Source organism: Lasioglossum baleicum, chromosome 3 (assembly GCF_051020765.1).
Source record: "Lasioglossum baleicum chromosome 3, iyLasBale1, whole genome shotgun sequence".
NCBI classification, from domain to species: domain Eukaryota; kingdom Metazoa; phylum Arthropoda; class Insecta; order Hymenoptera; family Halictidae; genus Lasioglossum; species Lasioglossum baleicum.
In genome coordinates, this window is record NC_134931.1 from 3445135 (window position 1) to 3466913 (window position 21779).

Genomic DNA, 21779 nt, shown 5'->3' on the forward strand with positions numbered 1-21779 from the left:
TAATGCACTCTGTTCGTCTGGCAATTTGTAACTTGATTGCCAAGCTTAGGTAGTCTAGGACAGTTCGAGGTACAAAACGAAGAGCTTGGCCACGAAATATGGGGTCAGCTGAAAACAGTTACATCGTAAACGGGGATTTATGAAATTCTTTTCGGGTTATAGTCAACGGATAGGTATCCTTTTTCAAAGAAACGCTAGGAATTCCTGTGCTTTATGTTTTATATTACAGCATCTTATAACTATCTGGACCTGAATTGAAATTCTTAGAAAGCGTGAATGTTGTTGGATTTTCTGGGTAATTTATTTCAACATCTTTGCCGATGATGAGGCTGACATCAAATGATCAATGTATTGTACCCTTATACTTATGTATATACGTAGATCACGTAGAATCCGTAAATTCAGGAAGTTATGCCTAATTCAACCCTATTTTTTTCGTGCTACTTCTCGCATTAAAAGGGGTGAAATCAGCCCTCGAAAAAATTTCAATATTTTCTTTTGTGTGTTGATGATATTAAAAAAAGAAAGTCGATACGAATGTTGCATGGTATTATTGTATGTACCAAACTGTGTGAAAAAAATTTTGAGTAAACTTTACTTTACCGGACTCAAAATTTGTGCTTTTCTCCTATAAATTATGATGTATTTGGTATGTAATCCAGTAGATTTTCACCCGAGGCGGCTGCAGATCGAAGTTTCGATCCTGTAGGATCAATGGTTCAGGAGGTATGTTTGCTTAAAGTTGAACAATCTGCAGTGTTTTTGACAAGTAAGGGCGCCGCCATATTGGTTTGTAGTGACGACCGCGAGCCGCTTACTGAGCTGGTTGGTGATTAGGTCGAAGGGCGGGGGGCAGGGACCGGCGCACAGTGGGGTAAAGTGACCTAACTCGATTAAAAAAGAAATAACTTTCGATAGAAATGTGGTAGAGTGATGAATTTTTCAGTCCGGTAAAGTAAAGAGCAGCCAAAATGTTTTAAAATGCATATTTTCATTCTTTTTGAGAAATAGATTTTGAAAAAAATTTTTTTACGCTGGTTAGTAGACACAATAATGCACAATATCACCCCTTTCAAGGAAGTACAACATTTTTGGAACAACCTGTCTCGTAGTATTGTCGCGGAGTGTATAAGAATGTTTCTCGATCCGAACTATGTTGATCCGCGACTAAAATGAAAGAAAATTCGAGATGCTAGTAACATACACGTGATGACTGGCTCGTCGCTGGAGATATCTGAGCTGCGTGGAGGGCAGCGCTGATACGCAGACGGATCTGGATCTATTTCGTCGGATCATCTCGGGAGGGGGAGGTGCCGCTTCCTCTTCGCTGTCGCTTTCCGTCATCGAACCGCTCTCTTTTCTTCTTTTGCTTCGTTTGCGTTTTTCCAGAGAGGCCGACGTCGATGAGGTCGAGGTCGCCGACAAGGGGACCGGTGACACGCTTGTAGACGAGCCACTCGTCAACGAAACTCCGCGCAACCGGGAGACTAGCTTTATGTCCAAGCACAACATCTTCCCGGAGACGCTGTCACGAGGATGTTTCCTGCGACCCCTGTCGCTCGCTAATACTTCAACCCTTCCGTCACGGCCGAGACTGACCGAGAAACGATTATTCAAACTGAAGTGCGGAGTAAGGCAACCTTTCTTTCGTTGTGACAGGAGTTGACGAACACGGATCGCGATCGCTTACATACGAAGCGCCGCGCTTCGTAACAGGCTTGGGTATTACCGAAATAAATTATTTAAAAAATAATCGTTAACGTGATATAGTATCCTATTTGACTACATGCTATTTAAAATAATCATGTGGTAGTTCCAGGGACCAAAAATAATAGTTATTCTACAATTTTCTACGATAAAAATCATTAATGAAAAGTTGATTATTATTGAAATTTAAGTTAATGTACACAAATATAAAGAAAAAAATTCGAAGAACAAAATGATTAAAAAATCTCGATACTTTTTGGTTACAAATAACAGTTATTAGTGTCCAAAAAATTGTATCTTCCTCGATAACTGTTATCTATGAAGAAAAACTGTTTTGATTGGTTAAAGCAGTTATCGATGAGCGCAAATTTATTTCGATTACTTATAACAGTTATAACAGTTATCGATGATCGAATTTCTTTTCACTTGTTCATAATAATTAATTATTGATGAGAAAATTCATTTTGATTGCTTATTTATTGAGTTGTCTACTCTTTTTCGGATGGAGCAAGCCTGTGAAATTCATTGAGAAGATTTCGTACCACAAGACGAATCAACAGACCAAAATTCTGTTTGTTTGTCACATTAAATTTTGATTGTAGCAATTAGCTTCACGAATAAAAAATTGATGAAATAATTGATTGTCTATTTGAAAGTTGTACTATTTAATAATGACTATTACAAATTTCCTTCAAATAACTTCGAATAACTGTTATGAGCGATCGAAATAAACTCTTATCGATAATTGTTATGAACGATCGAAATAAATTTCTTTCATCGACAACTGTTATGAGAAACAAACTACTTCCATCGTTGACTGTTATGAGCGGTCGCAATAAATTTCTCTCATCGATAACTGTTACGAGTGATCGAAATGAATTTCTCTCAACGATAACATTTACCAACAAGAGAAAAAATGTTCGGTTACTTATACTCCTTATTTGTAACCGATACGATTTTAGTCGATGAAATACTTGTTATTCTATGACTTTTTTCTTTTTGGTTATAACAGTTATGGTCCCTGGTTAATTCATTTGAACAGTCAAATTATTTTTTCAACTATTCCACTGCTTGTTTATTTAATTTATGGTCTACAAATTTGGTCGCCACGATTTGTTAAACACTTTCGATAGTCCAAAAGTGATTCGAACAAAAGTTAGTCAGTGTTCAATGGTCTACAAATCGTACCAATGAGAGTTTGAAAAAAGTTTCATTGGAATGAAAAGTCAAGGTCACCTTGACAAAACGATTTCAATGATCTGACCTACTATACTATGACCTTGAATTAATGTAGTACGCAAAAAAGCTACTAATGTAGAATGCAAATTACTTTTGTTGACAGTTTTTGAACTAAAACCGAGAAGGAAATATATTAATCGTCACAACATATGTATGTATATCTCAGTGAAATCGATGAGATGATCCGTATTCTATTTAATTAGCACGTTACACATTCTATCGTCCTTGTTGTTTTGAAGCTGTGACCGATTATATAAATATTAATTGTTAATTATAACAAGATTGTTACTGTTTCGATTTGTTATTAATCAATAATGTCTATTTTTAACCATATCTTTGTTCCTATTCATTATTCGCTGCGACCCTACGTTCTTGAAAACAGATAATACAGTTTTATTATATTAGAGTATAATTACTTTTCATATTTTTTTAAATATTTGCTTATTGTAATACTGGAAGTATTGAACAATGAACTACGATTTCCAATGTTGTATTAGCAACAATTTACATTAATGATGAAATGTATTATAAAATCTATATTAAACGATACGAGTTCGGCAACTCTCTTCTTCACATCACGATGCACATGAAATTGCTGATCATAAAAGACATCAACATTTCCTTTATTTATAGTAACCATATAAAAAAGTGAAGAGCAGTGGTATACAGTGTCGCCAGATTAAGACTTGTCTCCCACTCTACCCTTCCCCTTCTGCGACGCTATTCCCCTACGTTTCTGTCACGGCCCGGTCACGTGACGCGTTTCGTCTCTGTCGTGCATGCGTCACAATGTCACGTGACAAATTCGGTAATGGTAGAGAGTGGGTAATGTATTCCCCTCAATTCGAATCAATTCCCCTGATCTGGCGACTCTGGTGGTGTAAGCCAAAGTAACATTATTACTTGCTGACTGAATTAAAATACATTGTGTTGAACTTTTTGCATAGAATGGTAATTTATGTGCTTAAAAATATATTAAATCTGAAGTAACTTTGAAAATGATAGTTAATGACTTTGCAGTTGTCATGTAACAAAAAACTTAATTTAGGAGAACACATTTAAACATTTACAATAAAGCAATGAAATTTGGTTTATAGACGTTTTATAAAATTGTTTATAAACGTAGTTCTGGAGATACTGAGGAAAAAGTCAGGATTTATTTTACTAGATTTCTTCCATAATTCTTTGAATTTCTAAAAACAGTATGTACGTCATAGAAATGTTTAAAAACATCAGCCAGATGCAACCAAGGACCGTCCATCGGTCATTTTATCTGCTGATAGCAACCGGGCGAATCAGAACGAATGATGGAACAACTAGAACAGGCTATTAAATGCCCACGTAAATGGAAAATTTATTACTGTTGTTTCGCAGATATATCGTTAGCAGTAAAATTGTTATTTCCGTTTCAATTCATATTTATATCTTTTTGGTAAAATATTTGTGGTAATACTGTGCTCGTTTCGGCCCAGCCAATATGACCTCTCAACCGAGCGATATTCAATTTCCGTTTATACGTGCATTCTGATAAACGATTTTTTCGGAACAGAAGATTGGTGGATAATACTTGTTTAGGGTAATAAAAATAATTTCCATGATTTTAGTTCCTACAATTCTATATGTATTGTTAGAAAGCAGAGATGGACAATATTTGACGAAATAGATATTTAAAATACTATTTAATATTTCAGATTTTATCTAGCTTAAAGAAAATAGTAATTTAAATATATACAATTTCAAAAATAAAATATGTTTATTTTGACAAACCGAACCACAAAATCAAATCTTTTCATTTCAAGAATCTCAATCGTGAAATGAAATATTTCCATTTCAATAATCTGCAACACAAAATAAGATATTTTATTTTAATAATTTGACGTAAAGCAAACTACCTACTTTAAACGATGTAATATATGTATGTAATGAAATACTAGTTTAGAAACTTATTACACGAAACAAAATATTCTGTTTTCAAAGTTGTACGCATACTTTAAAATAAATAAGATAGTATTTACTATTTAGGATGCTTAATTTTCGGAACGATTACTGAACGTAAATTGCTAGTCGATGTCTGTTCCCGATCAAATGTTACAGCCCTTGAACGAATACGTAAAATACACATCTCCCACCCCCCACCAAATCACTTGTCCTTGAGGTCTTGAAAAGAAGATTTTGCGCGAAATCGATTTCTCGATAAGGCTACCAATATTCAGAAGAAAATCCGGCTTGGGTAATTTCATCGGTATTTTACATAATTCTTTGCACGAATGTCTACGGTCTATTAATAATACTACACTTGAACAATGGCTAGACAGTGATAGCCTCCAGTTCAACATCAAAATAGATTCGAAAGTGCCGAATGTATATTGGCAACCTTTAGGAAAGTGTCGCGAGGGAGTTAAAAGGTGTCAAGAGGCAATGCTTCAGTCACAAATAAGAGTCCTAAAAATAAACGAAGAGAAAAGGCCAATTTCAATGCGATTTCATTGGTTCAAACGACGTCACAAAATCAATACAAAAGATTCTATCAAGTTCTGTTTTGTGAAGTTTTATAAAGTTCTCTTCCGGACACTAAAATATATTTGTTAAATATTTTGGCTTTATCTGGCAATTATTTCGTAATTATTATTTGACTTGTTTTTTAGTTAATCTAGTGTTAAGCAAAGATTTTGAGGAGCAAACATTTCATCCTGAAAGTCTTACGTCCTAAAATGACGTCTTTAAGACCATAAACAGTGAGGTTTTTATATGTATAGCCATAATCTAGCAGTAAGTATTAGCATTGGTATTATTTGTTTGAGTTATAGTATTTTTGCTTCAATTCCAATTTCAATTCCAATTCAAATTCAAATTTCAATTCCAATTTCAATTTCAATTTCAATTCCAATTTCAATTACAATTTCAATTACGATTTCAATTCCAATTTCAATTTTTATTGTGAATTTAATTGTAATTGTAATTTTACTTTTTATTATTTTTATTGTGATTTTAATTGCAATTGTTATTTTCATTACATTTTTTATGTCACCTCCACATGCGTTCTTTTGATAAAGCCATTGGGTTGGCAAGAAAGTCATTTCAGTATTTTAAGGTGAAATGGAGCCTAATTTTTTGTATCCAAGCAATGAATTTTAATGAATAAGGTATTCTCCCTTTTGTTCGATGATCTTTTGCCAAAAAGAATAAATATATATTTATTGATTAAAGTTCGTTGCTTGAATAAAGAAATTCGGTGTTGTTTCACCGTAAAATACCAAGATTAGCATAAACAGCGTTTATGGAAATTTGCTGGTTAAAATAACATCTTTCTATAAGTGTACACGTCTATAAACCAATATTATTAATCTTGGTAACACAATAGGTGAAATTAATTGAAAAATAATATTGTTAACATCGGCGTCATTTATTGATTCGCTTAAAACTCTCGAATTTAGAACGGCAGTTTCATGTGCACCAATTAATTGTCTAGGAGGGAAATGAAAATGACAGATTACCGATTGATTAATTACACGCCGGCCATTTATAATCGTTTCCTGCGCATATAAAAAGTATTTAATGAACAGCGGCTATAGTCGGCGGTGTCCACGGTGTGCTCAACGTAGGAGAATTATAGTCGGCATCAGTAACGAAAGGGATAAGCACGCGAGGAAGTTTCTTTTGGACGAATTTGGAACGCCGCTGACATCGCGACCGGCCACTCGACACGGAGAGTCGCGGATGTTTGCTCGTGCAATATGATGATCCTCGAGGATACTATTTCTCGACATCGCATCGCTTGTCTGCCGGGTGGATTTCAGAACAGTCATGTTAATTATCTCGCCGTTGACTAACTACGGAGTGCCTTCTTCCCATTTCATTTGACAGGATTTCATTACCAAATTTTTTAGTACACGAGCGACGAAAAATGTCAAACCACTTACACTAATTATCGTTACTGAATTGGCCGCAGTTGGTCAGAAACTGGTCTGTTTTAGGACACTTTTCATGATCACATAAGTTACATTACAGGGTGAGTCAACTAAGTATGCCACAGGCTAAACTTCACTTTACGGGACCAAAAATTTTAAACTCTTTTTAGAATACAATCCTGCAGATTTTCACGAGAAAATGCAGAAAATCCAAGTTTTAATATGTTAGACATTTTCAGGTTTCAGAATTGATCACTACTATTTTCTTCACGATTCTGTGTAATCAAATAAACTAATTCTTCCAACACCTTCTTAATTTTAAAATTTAAAAAAGCTACTCCACTGTAAAAGGTGTCCGAATATTGATGACAGCCATTGTACATATTTTTGCTGTCACATGAAAGCGCGTATATGAAGGCGAATATGAATACATGTATCCATGCACTACTATCCAATGTTGATTAAGGTCAGTCAAGGTAATAAATGAAAGAAATATTTCACGTTATTATACAACGCATGGGCGAACTCATTTTGATACCCGCGTTTATATGACATAGTCGTAGGGGCGAATCTACACCTCTGCATCGGTGAACATTTGTAAAGGAGACTTGCCGCAAAATTGTTAATAAGAAAGAAACTTGTTGGCAAAGTTTGTTTTTACATCAATACCTTCTACTCATCGAGAAGAGAAAAAGTTCATAAGCTGTTAAAGTTCTTGCAAAATTTGATTGCGTGCAGTTATATGTACGCGTATAGACTGGACTGCGGATCTTTATGAAAAATAAAAAATGTCTAGATTAATTGCAAGACACAGGAGTGAAATAAAAATTTCTTTCTTCTTTGAATTATCTGATTAATCTGGAACCAATACGCTGATGTACTTAAATCTTTTCAATATGTCCACTGCTTTAAATTGTGCTTACCCATTTTTACCATAAATGCGTAAATGCGTCAAACACGTGGTCCGCGGGCCGCATGCGGCCCGTCGACGACCACTCCGCGGCCCGACCAAACTTTGAAACTGTTGTTGACAATTTACAACTGGAATTAATCGAAATGCAGTGTGATTCCGTGTTGAAACTAAAATATATATGTACGATGGGATTCCAGATTTCTACAATTATTTATCTGTCGATCTATTTCCCAATATGTTATGTGCAATTGGGCGTATTTCAGCTATATGCGACCCACTATTCTCAACTTCAAAAAAAATATATAAAAAAAAACTTTTTAAAAACCACGCTTATATTAAAATGCACTAAAAAGGAGAAAATACATTTATTAGACATTAGTGACTATAAATAAAAGCGTGGAGCGCTAAACTATATTGACGTAATGTTCATTATATTTTATACACCCTACAGAAAATATGTAGAATTTCATTTAAACAATTGAAGGTCCCCTATGTTCCCCGAAAAAATATTTCAAATATAAGAAATTTAAAAATACCACTATGATTACTATAAAAAGACGGTAAAGCTGGCAAAAAAAGACTGTTCTCAACAATTCTCTATTTTCAATATTTCATTTAAAATGTAATTCCGAAGGCTGTTCCTTAATTAGTAATAATTTCAAAGAATTTTTTTTATCATTTATATTAGAAATAGCTAACTACACGTATAGTGCTTATCCAAGTGAGAAACCTGAATATTATAAAATACAATGCATATTTAAATTGGCAATTTAAAAAGGTCGTGTCACACTCGACATGGGAATTCGTGTGAATAAAATTGATGTCGAGTCATACTTGAGATAGGAATACACAGGGCTAATTTTCTCATTCTGTATGTACCTCACCAATATAAATATATCTATTTTTGTATTAATATTTTAATATAAAATAATATTATACTATTATAAATAGTATATATAATGTTATAATGATAAACGATTTGTTCGTTTGATCGAATTCTGTTGACAAAGGTTTATAATATACTCCCAATTCCTAGATATACAGGGTGACTCGTTTAACTGTACCACCTTTTACTCATAAACATTTTACTAGGTAATCGAGGGTGTTTTGTAAGCAATGTAATATGGTGTCTGAAATTTTTTAAAATTATTTTTTAGAAATCAAGGTGACATTCAATTTTTTAAATGGAATTCTATATTTTTTTTTGTATCATATGAAAGCGTGTGCTAAAACGAATTCATTCAAAGATCTATATGATACATACTGAAAACACTTGTAAAAGGAATCAAGTCCAAATATCCCATTAATACAATTGCGACAATTTTCTCTTTTTAAAATTCCATTTACCGATTGTTATAATATTTGCTAATTGTTATGGAAACTGTTATGTGTGTGATTTTTATTTATCACGCAATATAAAAAATATATGTACTGTTTTATTTTATGACTGCGTTTGGCAAAAATTTTGGTAAAATTCTAAGTGTTCCGTGATTCTGAAAAGGTTAAGAACCACTGACCTACAGAATAACCTGATGAATATTTTAGGTATCCGAAAGTCCGAAAAGATTTGGCCACTTTTTAACATTCTCCTCTCGGTGGAACGGTTAAACTACTCACCCTGTACTATCCCAGAAAATGTGGTTCTCTGCACACAATTTCAGTGCAGGGAACTATTCGCATGTAGTGATCAATGGGCAGAAAATTTGAATGGAGAGACGAGCCCCGTTTTCTACGTATCATATAATTTCTCCCCGTCCTTCGATGATGATAAGAAGGGACGCCAGGCATAAAAGAACGCGATTCTGCCTGTGTTTGAACTGCCACCGCTAGCTACCCTCCACGATTTCTATGTATCTCCTCCTTACTCCCGCAAACCACTCGTGGCTTTCCTTTCAGCGGCGTTCTCAATACTGCTTTTTGTCTGTGCGGAACAAGTTAAAGAGAAGAAAAAATACAATGCTCTTTGTTTCCCGCGGCTCCGCACAAATCGGCAATGTCGCGAAAAAATGTGGCGAAATCCCGACTTTTCCATTAATTTCCGAGTAATTGTTTTAATCAGACGCACTGATAATTGAACCCATTCGATAAATTCATTTCAATGGGAAAAGAAACGACTGACCATGTTTTAATGACTATTGATCGACAGCTATTGAAGAAGGGAATGAAAGATAGAAACGCTTTATTAATTCTTAAGGGTCATTTGAAGATTATTTGTAATAGAAGTCATTTTATTACATACGGAACTTTGCAGAAAGTTACTCGTTCAACCAATTGACCAGGATTTTAGGGCTACCTTTTAGAGCTATTTTAGGTACTTATACATAAGTACAGTAGTGTTCTATCCAACTTTATGTAAATTCAAAACATTTTCCTGATAAAGGTAACTTCAACTATACTGCAATTAACTCTTTGCACTTGACTTTCCTCTCCACCAAAATTTACATACAGTAAGACCTCGATTAACCGGCTTGATCGGGAGACAAACAGCCTCGATAAATTAAGGTCCGATTGATAATCGAGACTCGAGGGACATAATTAAAATGTACATTATATTCCAAAATAAATTCTTTATTTTTTAAAATTCATTTCCCTTCATAATATAATCATTAGAATGCGGATCTTACGCAGTTATGGTTTATAAAAAGTTTTAAAAAATGCTGGAGTATCAAATTGGACAGGATTTAGTATGATTTTTATTTATTTTGGATCTACAATGCTATTGCCAATGAAAATAGGATTTGATTTGGTGCTACTATCTTAAAATTTGTCTACAAAAATGGAAAATTGCGTAAACATCCGCAGTTGAATAATCATATTTAAACGCATATTTGTTTATAATCGGGATCCGGTTAATCGAGTTCCCACTGTGCTATAATTCAAAACAATTCCTACATTGTATTTAATAAATTGCTAAACGTTCAGGTATGGTACGAGTAAACATATATTTGATTTCATATAAACAAAATGGAAAAGATCATATACAGGGTGGGTCACCACATATTACCAGTTCGATTTAAATGATCGTCACATTGAACCTTTTATATTTCCTTAAAAAAAATGTTTTTTCGAATAAGTAGGTTAACACTTTCTTGTAATGAATATTAAGATGCATTAAGCGGTGCATTAAAAAATATAGGTTTCTATTTTAAATAGTTAATGACCTTCATATGTCCTCTACGCGTCCAACTACAAAAAATAATAGTCGTGTAGATCGAAGTGGTAATATGGGTGACCCACCCCGTGTAACGATGTCCAAATTCTGTATTCAAAATGGCTTCCGATGCAAAGGGTTGAATACATCATTTTACAAAATGAGATCTTTCACTTGGTGTAATAAAGAGTTAACTCTAGTGATAATTATGGATGTACTTTTTATAGACACCACATTATTTTTCTCATCATTATGAACCTATATTTCTTTGTATCATTAAAATATTAATCGTTTTTAAATAAAAATTCAAAGACAAAATCAAGGTATTTGTTCATAGATTTATTAAAAAAAATCCAGCCATTTTTGAGGTAATTGAATAATCACGTTATTCAATAAACCTATGAATAAATATCTTAATTATATTTTTGAATTTTAATTTAAACACGTTCCGATCTTTCGTTCCAACCCACTACGTAGTAATGGACATACTAAAATATTATTGTTATAATAAAATACTATTTTCTATCTACTTTGGCACCAAAATTTAAATTTTACATTTATTGAATCATTATAAAAGCAATAGATTTCACGTGCACAGGCACAAAAGTTTCCTCGCACCCTTTAAAACGATGCAACTTTCTTAAATTAAAAGTGGACCAAATCACTTATTTAATGTATTTTAAAAATTTCCATTGCAAGCTCGGATAATAAAGTTGTCAAATAAATATTTACCACTTGTTTTCGCAATTCCTCTCAATTACAACCCACTTTCAAAACAGTTACATCATTTCAAAGGGTACACGAAGACTTTTGTGATTACATAGCTGTAAAGTCAAAGTTTATCAACACTGAATAGAATCACATTAATTTTGTAATTGCTCCAAGTCACTCGAAAGTTGGGCTAACTTCTTACTCCGTCAATTGTTCGAACAAAAGCAAGCGTGAATAAAAGAACGACACACAAGAAGAGTGAACTTTTGATCAGCGTAGCCCAGAAAGATTTTGTTTTGTGTGCGACCGCTAGTCCGCTTATTATTCCCGACTGCGCTATCCATTAATTAGCGTCGACGTTCAAACAATTTTCCTGATCACGCATTAATGGTTGTTGGTCATAAATCCCGGGAAAATTCGAATGTGTGCCATGGTTCCCCTTCCCTGTCTATCGGACGCTGAGGTTCACGCTAATGCCGTGGAGAACATTGGTATCGAACTGTTTTCGTCGACGTGTGAATTGGAAGAACGCACTCCTTCGTTAATCGCACTAACGAGCTACTCTAAACAGTTTCAGCTAATGCCTCTAACACAAAGATTTACAAAGCTTACTTGCAAAAGCTGCGCTCAATTTCGAAAATAAAATGAATGCATCCTCTTACAACGTTTACGGTCACCGAGCGAGATCCAGCGAAACGATATGTACACCGAGGAAGCACTCGTATTCTTACAGACAGGGATTAAGTGTCCATCGTCGATCAACGATTCCAAGCTTCCGCGCAGATAGATAGAGAGACGCAGTGTCCTACCACCTTGGTACTTTGAACTGTTCGGTATCACGACTGCGACGGATGGTCAAACTTTTTTTAGTTGAAGAGCGGAAACAACAACAATAACAACAACAACAACAACAAACCAGTGAAAAGAAAAAGAAGAAACTGAGAGAGCGTACGAGGAAAAACGTAGAAGTGACACACAGTTTGGTGTTACACGTGTTCGATGCTGGGAATCGACAGAATGGATCGATCGACTAACAAGGGAAGAGAGCGACCAGAGAGGAACGGACGATGGGTTTGCCTCGGGTCTGCAACCCCTACTGACGGAGGCAGGACACGACCCTTTTCGAACGAGGACGCAGCGAGTCACGGTGAGAGAGCAAGTACTCGTAGTAACACGGCGCGGCGACTCGACGACTGGCGCCGCGTCGTCGAGCTCATTGGCTCTCTTTCCCGCCCCTCTCTCCGCTGTCGACTCGTGTTTCTCTCTCTCTCTCTCGTGCTTTCTGTCTTACCGCAATTTCACCTCCCTAAAGCTACGTGCACACTGGGCCACGTGTCCTGCCACCGCGACTGCAACTACTACTGCAACTCCTCTTCTCCGTGCACTCCGGAAAGATAACACGCTATGCAAATACAGTAATGTTGCGGTAGACGTGAAAGAGGTGCACTAAATGTTTGTGTATAATTTATCCCCACTATTTCAGGACGTAGGGTAATCTTCCCAGTAGTCAGCCGCAGTGGCGCGCTCAAGATTTAAACTGGGGGGGGGGGGGCGAGTTGAAATAAAATACGAAACAAAAATATCTGTTAGCGGTTGCCAGGGCTGTTCCACAATTTTACTAGTGAAACATTTTCTGCTCCAAGCGCGGGCATCCGGCCTTTGCTACTTCTGCTACATATTACGCTCAGTGTTGCCAGACTGAGAAAATCGAGGGGAATTAAGTACCCCCTCTCTGATGACCAATCCAGTCTACGGCACGTGGTCTACGGTCTTAGTGGGGGACGTTGGAGTGTGCGCATGGTGCTGGAATGGGATAGTGGAAGGGGAAAAGGAGGAGTGGAAATGAAGCCACTTTCTACCTCATTTGGCGACACTGATTACGCTTCATCCGGCCCTGCCCTCCGAGGAAAAACGTAGAATTTGGATCTTGGATCTTGGTTTGTGTTCGGGGCCCCCTTTTGCTTTGGGGCCCCGGGCATTTGCCCAAGTTGCCCATACAGTAACACGCCACTGCCAATCTATAATACATATTACTTACATATGGACATGATGTTGAGTTTTACATGTAACATATCCAAAAATCATCGAAATCGGAGAGGAAGCAACTGTTCTACAGTTTGACCAATTTTATAGTGTTCTATTTCCTTTTTTCTTGGGGGGGGGGGCGAGGCCCCAGGCCCGCCTGGGTGCGCCACTGGCCAGCCATCTTAGGACATTTCGAAGGGTTCTAATATTTTGAATTTGTGATTATTGAGATCGCAACGGTGTATCCATGAGGAATTGCTCAACACATTTATTTCTTTGGGTATACACAGTGGCGGACCGTTAATTTTTGGCCCTGGGCTAACACGGTTTGCGAACTACCCAATTAAATTTTGGTATAATTTATTTCTTCTTAAGTTTTTGATCGCGAAGGGGACCCCCTGGGCTGCAGCCCATGTCTATACATACAATACATCCGCCGCTGACTATAGTCTTTCAGAATTTTAATTATTTCTTATATTATTTCGAACTACGATCCATCTTCTATGATACAGAGCTACGCTCTTCGTATCTTTTTAGATTTTTCGTTGTTGCTATTATTAAGGCGTCTAGGTTTATGTTATTACATGCAGTTGTTATGCGATTCCGAAGTTCTTCAACACTGTTAATTGTTGTGTCGTATACAACGCGAAAATAATTTTACATTAAAATTACGTTTGCACAAAGTTCAAAGGTCATTTCGAGGTCATAATATAAACCTACTTGTTCCACCAAATAATGTGTCAAACAAAAGTTGTTAAACATCAACCGGTACATACAATGTAATAATTAGTTTTCTTCTATTTTAATTTGCTATTGAGATACGAAGGTGACCTTGAATTTTTGTTTCATAATGTGTGATATTTGAATATGCGATGCGAAACAGTATCGAATTCTGAGTAAAAAGTTACTAAGATATACGGAGTCAAAAACTAATATTTATCGAGGTACTCTTTGATTAAACTTTGGTGGAAGTAGAATAACAAAACTTTTTTGTTTTTAATTTTTTTTTTATCGAACTTTCGCCAACTTATTTTTGGCGTTCTTCTGATTACAACGAGTCCAAACATGATACAATTTGCATCACGTTTACTTGTTTAATCTACGATTTAGTAAAGCCTCCACCCGAACACTCGCGTTCCACAGACTAGTTCCATAGATAATCGAGGTTGTACTTAGTATATCATGAATTAAACAAGTCAGTATGATTCAAACAGTATCGTGTTGGGTATCATTTGAATCGGAAAAGCGTTGCGAACATGTTAGTGAAAGTTTCATAAAAAAATTATTAAAAACAAATAAGCTATCACTGAATTTATCCGAATATGCTCCGAGTATTCACCGAAGAATATCTCAGGAACCATTACTTTTTCTCACCTCAATACTTTTTTACTCAGCATTCAATGCTCTCTCGAATCGCATATTTAAATATCATACATTATAATACAAAAACTCAAAGTTGCCTTTACATATCAACAAACTATCAAGACATCAAAAACTAATGATCACATTGCTTGTTTGATATAATAATCACATGTCTTGTTTGATATAAAGGTGTTTTTGTTTGAAATTCGTTGTTATGTAACGAGTAGGTTACGCGCTGTCACAAAGAACTAGTAGAACCTCAGGATCTAAGAAACAGCACGGACCAGAGGGTTTTTCTTAGATGAAGGCTCTATTGTACGTACTTATTGTCCCTTAGAATGCGATAATATTACTCCATTTTTAGAAATGAACAACAGCTGGTCACAGATAGCTGTCATTTTTCATTTATCTATTTAACGAGAGACGTGCTAGTGTTACCGAATAGTGGAATTATGGGATAATGTTTAACTAGATAAAGAAATGTAGAACAGACATATATATCATTTCGATTGGAAACGTCGGAATAACAATTTAAAATTGCAAACAATAGAAAGCAAATGTTTGTGCAAACTTTTCTGCTGTGTAAACTAGAATAAAAACATCTAAAGATATTTTAATAAAACTAGGTTAATTACAGTTGTTTCAAGAGGGCCGTTATCTCGTGACCATACAATAACGAAACGAATTTCCCACTCAACTAATACACGCGGGGATAATTCCCCGAAGCGTAGATGTAATGTTACGCTTTATCTAACTGTATTGAAAACAATATCAAGCCCATTAGTACACTCACGTGCAAAGCTAATGCACTAAATATTAATTGAAAAATTGTTGGTATTTAATATGTTGTAACATCGTGACCAAATTATACAATAACCACTCTCATTTTAAAGCACGATTTAAGTACGATTTAAGCTGTGATTAATTGGAGATGTACAATTCAGATGAAGATGTACAATAGTTATAATAATTAAAATATCATAGACGAAAAAGTGCACCTTTAATTTTGGACGCCGGTGTAGTATAATTATGGTGATCATACTTTTTCGAATGAAACAGGGACAATAAAGAAAGCTTTTATATCAGAGAAAAAAAAGAAACATTTTATAAAACAATATTCTATGATACTAAATCTTAAAATAAAAATACTGAAACGGAAAGAAGAAAAATATGATCTTCCTGACGTAACAAAACCCGAATATACATACATATACAACATAGATAAATATAATTCGAGATTTTCAATTAAAATACTGTTTCGCTTGTATTTTTAGTACTCATTTCCAGAATTGCCCGACTAAAGGAGTGCTGTACCATTTTCAACCTTTTAGCCGGATGAGGTTGTTTACCAAAGTGGTTTCAAAATTCCTCAAAAAAATCATCGAGAACTCCGCTCACGAATACTGTACCGAACTCGGTGACCTCACTTGGCAGCGAATTAGAAAGGGTATGACACACAGCCCTTTGTCACAAATGAAAACTTTCCACTGTGGATGTTGTATTGTTGGAGTCAACATGTGTTTTAGAAGCAAACTTGGTTCATATACAATATCACTTATTTACTTGCTATTTAATATTTACTTACTCTAGTTACAGAGATTAATAGCGTCTTCACTATCTCAATAAAATTAAAATCTTCTATTTTGATTTTTCTAATTTGATTGAAAGATTTTAACACTACATTTCCGATCCTACATTTCGATATTTAAACGTTTATAACTTCGTAAAAAAGGATCGTGCAATAATATACTTGGACTCGTTTTAAAATTTGAAATTTCCGCAATTAATTGTTCACTATCTCCTCAGACATTTTTTCTCAAGAATACTATTCATTGAAGTGTCTCCAAAAACAGTGGAAAATATTTTTCTGACTGAACTTACTACTGTACCCCTGGCAGAAAATATTCGATCAAAATCATGGATGTGATTGTTGAAGGAATTATTTGACCGTATGTTATATGGTACGAGAGTTAATGATATTTTCGAAAAACATTAATACAACAATGGATCCCTTTGGCTTTTTACCCAAATGTAAAATGATGAAGCGTCTACCCCTGTGTGAAAATGATAAAGAAATTAAGATCAGATGATTAAATCATTCCTTCAATTAGTGTTTAATTTTCTCATTCTGTAAATTGTGAGAAAACAGACATATTCATTTTTATATTAATATTAGATGATTGCATAAGTTCGTGTCCGATTTGAAAATAAAATTCAATGGTTAAATTTTAAAGAATACAACTTTATTACTCAATTATACGTACAGTCACCAATTGTAGAAAAAACCATTTTTTAATTTTAATTTAACCAATCTTTAACCAAATTTAACCATTTAATTTTATTTTCAAATCGGGCACGAACTTATACAATCATCTAATATTTTCATTATACAGGATGTCCGAAAAATGTACTTCCTTGAAAGGGGCGAATCCTAAGGTCATTTGAAGTAACTTTTTCCTTTGCGAAACTGTTCTCCGCAGCTTTATTCAGTTTCACGAAGCAGGAAATAGATAACGTTATCGACGACGTAGTAAATATGGATAAGAATCGTGAGACTATTGCAAAACAAATTGCACAATATTTGGTGCGGCGTGTACTCTAGTGTGTACATACCTTTAGTTAGATTCGTCCGGTGTCTCTTTCTAACTAGGCCACCGAGCTGGCGTTGATCTTCTTTTTCCAATCCTTTTCGGATTCTGCGTTTTAGGAGTGTTGTCCTCCCCATCCCCCTATTTTTGCTGCTCCTCCCTCGAGTCCCTTCCACTTGATTCTTTTAATTTGTTCCTTCGTGGACACGAAGACCCCTATAGGGATCCTCGTTCGTTCGAATTGAAACTAACCTCCGTTACGAAGTCTCCTATGTTTTTCTCTATTTCTGTTTGTAGGGATTAACCGCGTTTTTCGGCGATGCGACTCGACTGCTGGCGCTTTTCGAGTTCTTCAGTTCGATGTCCCCGTTTTGTTTACCGTATCGATTGCTCATTCCCGGTATTCGGTTGCTCTATTTACTGCCCTTTTAATCCTCGTTCAGCCACCCTCTCTATTGTACAATACGCTGTTTGATCACCTCTTTCATCAATTGCCATCGGAAATGCCTTTCTTCGAGATGTAAAGGAAGTTCTTTAGTACTCCTTGGAGGGATACTTTAGTCCATTGTTTCTCTCTCTCTCTCTCTCTCTCTCTCTCTCTCTCTCTCTCTCTCTCTCTCACTCTCTCTATATTTACAGAATAGGTACAGCATGATAACTTTGGAAAACTTTCAGTTTGTATTGTTAATCAATGGAACAACTCGAGCAATATTATCTCTAAACCCATTGTAGGTAATTTACTTACTGACTTACCGACACTCTTGAGCTTTCCTCGGCTGGCAATATGATCTATTAAACCATAGACTAACAGCAGTACAGACGTTGCATCTTATGGGCTTTTCTGTCAAGGCCTCGGGAGACTCCAAAAGCTCTCGTGTCATTTCGGTATCGTGCCCATTGTAACCGACAGTTCGCGGATTTAGGCTTATTTGCAAGGCCATCGAGCAACAGCCTTTCGAGAGATCGTGTCACTGAAATAGTTTTGTGTTTTCTTACACTCTCTAGGATATATTGTGTGGCTGGAGTAAGAAACAGAAGGCCACTGAGGAGATTCTTGTCGGTAAGAAGGCGAATGAAGGCGTGAAATGCGCGTGTATGCGAGTTACACAGATAAGTTTTGGGAGGTCACGTCACGATGTCCCGTAAAGCTGGCAGCGGTGGCTGTGTCCCCTCTCTCTTTCTCTTCCGGGTAATTTAAGAATGAAATTTATTATGACATAATAAAAACGATTCTCAGAGCACCTCACGCGGTTTCTTGTATTTTTGAATCGCGATGGTAGCGCTGCCCATAGACAACACACAAATCCCGAACCTTTTTTAAAATTATTTTCATGAAGCAATTTATTCAGGGTGTACTGTTTTTTCAGAATTTAATAAAGACGTCGACTCTCTCTCTCTTTCTTCACTTATTCCTCGGTTTGTACAGTTTGTAGCTGTACCGCGTGGCTAATCTCAAATGTTTTTGCGTGCCCGCCATGTTTGTATGTAATAACGGTCGCACGCCGCTTATCGAGCGGTGCCGCTAGGTGGCACCACAAGCACCAGCATTTCTATCTATCAGATTTCCTCTCTGTATCTATCAAACATGCATTTTGAATCACTGACCGCTTAGGATTGTGAAGCGTAGATTTCTGGCATTTTCTCGCCAAAATCTACAGGAATGCATAAGAAAGAGGCAACAATCTCTGGTTTCCGGAGGTAAAAAGTTTAACCTTATTTAATTTTCATTGATTCCAATTTATTCTCGAATCGTGTTGCCTTCTCGCGATAATTTACTCTTGTGTCGTGACGACCAGTACTATTTCAATTCGTTTCGTTGTATAGACGTCAAGTTAATTTAATTTAATTTAATTTAATCCTCTATTCAAATTGAATTGTGTATTTACTATTAATTCTTATTTAGTTTCTGACTTTTTGTCAATTGTAAGTAATGAGTTGGTTTTTTTCTGTTACAGATTCCGTGGGAAAAGAATCTATCGTTTGAAAGAGCATCTTGGTAGCAAGATCGATGCTTTCGAGAATCGAATCGTGACATAGCATCATGGCGGACATTCTTGAAGCAAGAAAAAGCCGCGAGCGTGAGTACTAATTATCTTTAAAATTAAACTGTGTTATTGAACATCTTTTCTCAAATCGTTAATGAACAATCAATAAATATTAACTTAAATTATTTATTTTGTATTAATTCGGATTTACAACTCTGTCGTGATGATCAGTTGTATTTGAATTCATGTCGTTTGATAGAAATCAAGGTTATTTATTTTCCGTTGTAAATTTATTTCGATTTTCTTTTCAAATTGAATTATTTATTTATTGTTCATTCGGATTTAGTCTCTCAATTGTGTTGGACAATTAACACAAATGCATTTGTATTTTCTGTTACAGATTCGATCCAAAGACGGTATTGCTACCCGAGATCGAAATTTTTGGATTATCGAAATCAAGACGCAAACATCTTCTTTTCAAACTCTATTAACGAAAAATTAATAAATATTTAACTTGAATTGTTTGTAACCGTAGTAAAAGCCCATAGTGAAATGTGTAATGGTACTCGTTCTGTTCTGTGCATGCGTACCGGATTTATTTTTTATTGCATTTCAAAATGAAACCAACAACGGAGTTCCGCTATTCTTGGATATTGTCTTATTTTCAATTATTTTTGCCTCACCCCATGGAATATATATGTTTCTTATGTTCATTTGTCGTTTCTCCCGAAAGCACTTAGGCGCAAATAACATAGAATTCTAACATTTGCTTGTTATAAACAAAGTTTCAATAGTCTATTGGCAAGGCAAATATTAAAATAAATATAAAAATGAGAATTTTGTTTAAAACGATAGTTTTAAGAACGAATTAGACGGTTTAGAAATAAAAGTGAGAGAGAGACCTATATTTATAACAAAAATGAGTAGATGCAATTTAAAACAGTGAACAGATTAAATAACTTTAAGAGTATGGTTATATTGTTTTCACTTTATTAAAATTATTAACGAAAAATGTAAATTGATGTATATAGCTCCTGTGCGTTGCAATTGATGCACAAATTTTTTGTTTATCATAAAAATCAGGTGTATACTAATAAACAATAGAAGATGGGTTCACTTGATTTCTGTTGCACGATAAAACGCACATAACAAATACATTTAAAGAAATAATTCACTTAACACAGGAGATATCACAGTAAGAGAGGTGACAGGAAAATTTGTTGCCACCTCTTTCTCTATCATATTCTCCTAGTAGAAAGCAGAAAATTTTCGAGAATCTCGAAAATCGAATTTTGTATTATGAGTATATTCAGTAGTGCAACTCAACCACAAGTCGGACGTCCGAAAATATTTCGAAAATTCAGTAGTACAACCCAACGACAAGTGAGATATCTGAAAATTTTTGTTTCTCTTAGTTTCGCTATTTTTGCGATTCCAAATCAATAGTGTAACTCAATGCCATGTCAGAAGGGCGTAAATTTTTGCGGAAATCAGTAGTATAACTCAACGACAAGCCGGACGTTCGTGAAAAATGGGTGGTTTAATAAATATTGCAGCAGGCTTACACAAAAGCTGAATTGCTATTTAACAACATGCCTGTGGAAGCTTTGTTATGCATCGGTAAGGTCGATATTCACGTCGCACATACGGTCCTGTAGATGCGGGCCATCGAGATGACGTAATTCTCGATATGTTCGCGGGACAAAGTAATCGGAAACGGTCTAGTTCTCCCCTGTTTTTTCCTCTGCAATAGTGTATTATACGGCGTGTTCAGAAAAAAAGAATGGAACTATAAAAATAGAATTTACCTAGCCCAGTAAAGAACGTTTAGAAAACGATATGAAGTTTAGAAAACACTAGTCTTCTTGCTCCTAAACATCAGTAACAAAATACTGATTAATTATGTTCACAAACTGATATCCGTTTCTCCTGAAAATCACTGAGCCAGTACTTTGGTTTTGATTTGCAATAGAGCCACGTGATATCTAACTTAGCACAAAAGATTTGGATAAAATATCTAACAATAACTATAAATCTAGTGGATATATATTCAAAAAGTTAGTGCGTCATGTCAAATCTCGTAGAGTTATAAAATATATTTGACCTTCGCCATTTGCATATCTAAACACAACCGTACTTTTTAATACAATTGCAGGTGAATTTTAAGGACGAAGAACACTGAATTATTTA

General features: G+C 35.3%; 1 protein-coding gene and 1 long non-coding RNA gene across 9 annotated transcripts in view; one reads left to right on the plus strand and one right to left on the minus strand.

The window, feature by feature from the left end:
* The window catches only part of LOC143207083 (GTPase-activating Rap/Ran-GAP domain-like protein 3), a 55464-nt gene that overhangs the window by 15151 nt on the left and 18534 nt on the right, over positions 1 to 21779 (minus strand). Inside the window, exons 1-3 of one of the 8 annotated variants that reach the window (XM_076420139.1) lie at positions 12361 to 17592; positions 6441 to 6479; positions 1205 to 1594 (exon numbers count right to left, since the gene is read on the minus strand). The exons of 2 other annotated variants lie outside the window; for them this stretch is intronic. In XM_076420139.1, coding sequence (XP_076276254.1) covers positions 1205 to 1512 — 308 coding nt within the window. In that variant the 5' untranslated portion in view covers positions 1513 to 1594; positions 6441 to 6479; positions 12361 to 17592. Of the gene's footprint in view, positions 1 to 1204; positions 17594 to 21779 lie in introns of those variants that run through there. 5 more of the 8 variants (XM_076420141.1, XM_076420138.1, XM_076420137.1 and 2 more) reach the window with 5 other exon arrangements.
* On the plus strand, positions 19174 to 20987 carry LOC143207093 (uncharacterized). Its single transcript, XR_013008608.1, has 3 exons — positions 19174 to 19302; positions 19560 to 19682; positions 19990 to 20987. It is a non-coding gene; the product is annotated as an uncharacterized LOC143207093 (long non-coding RNA).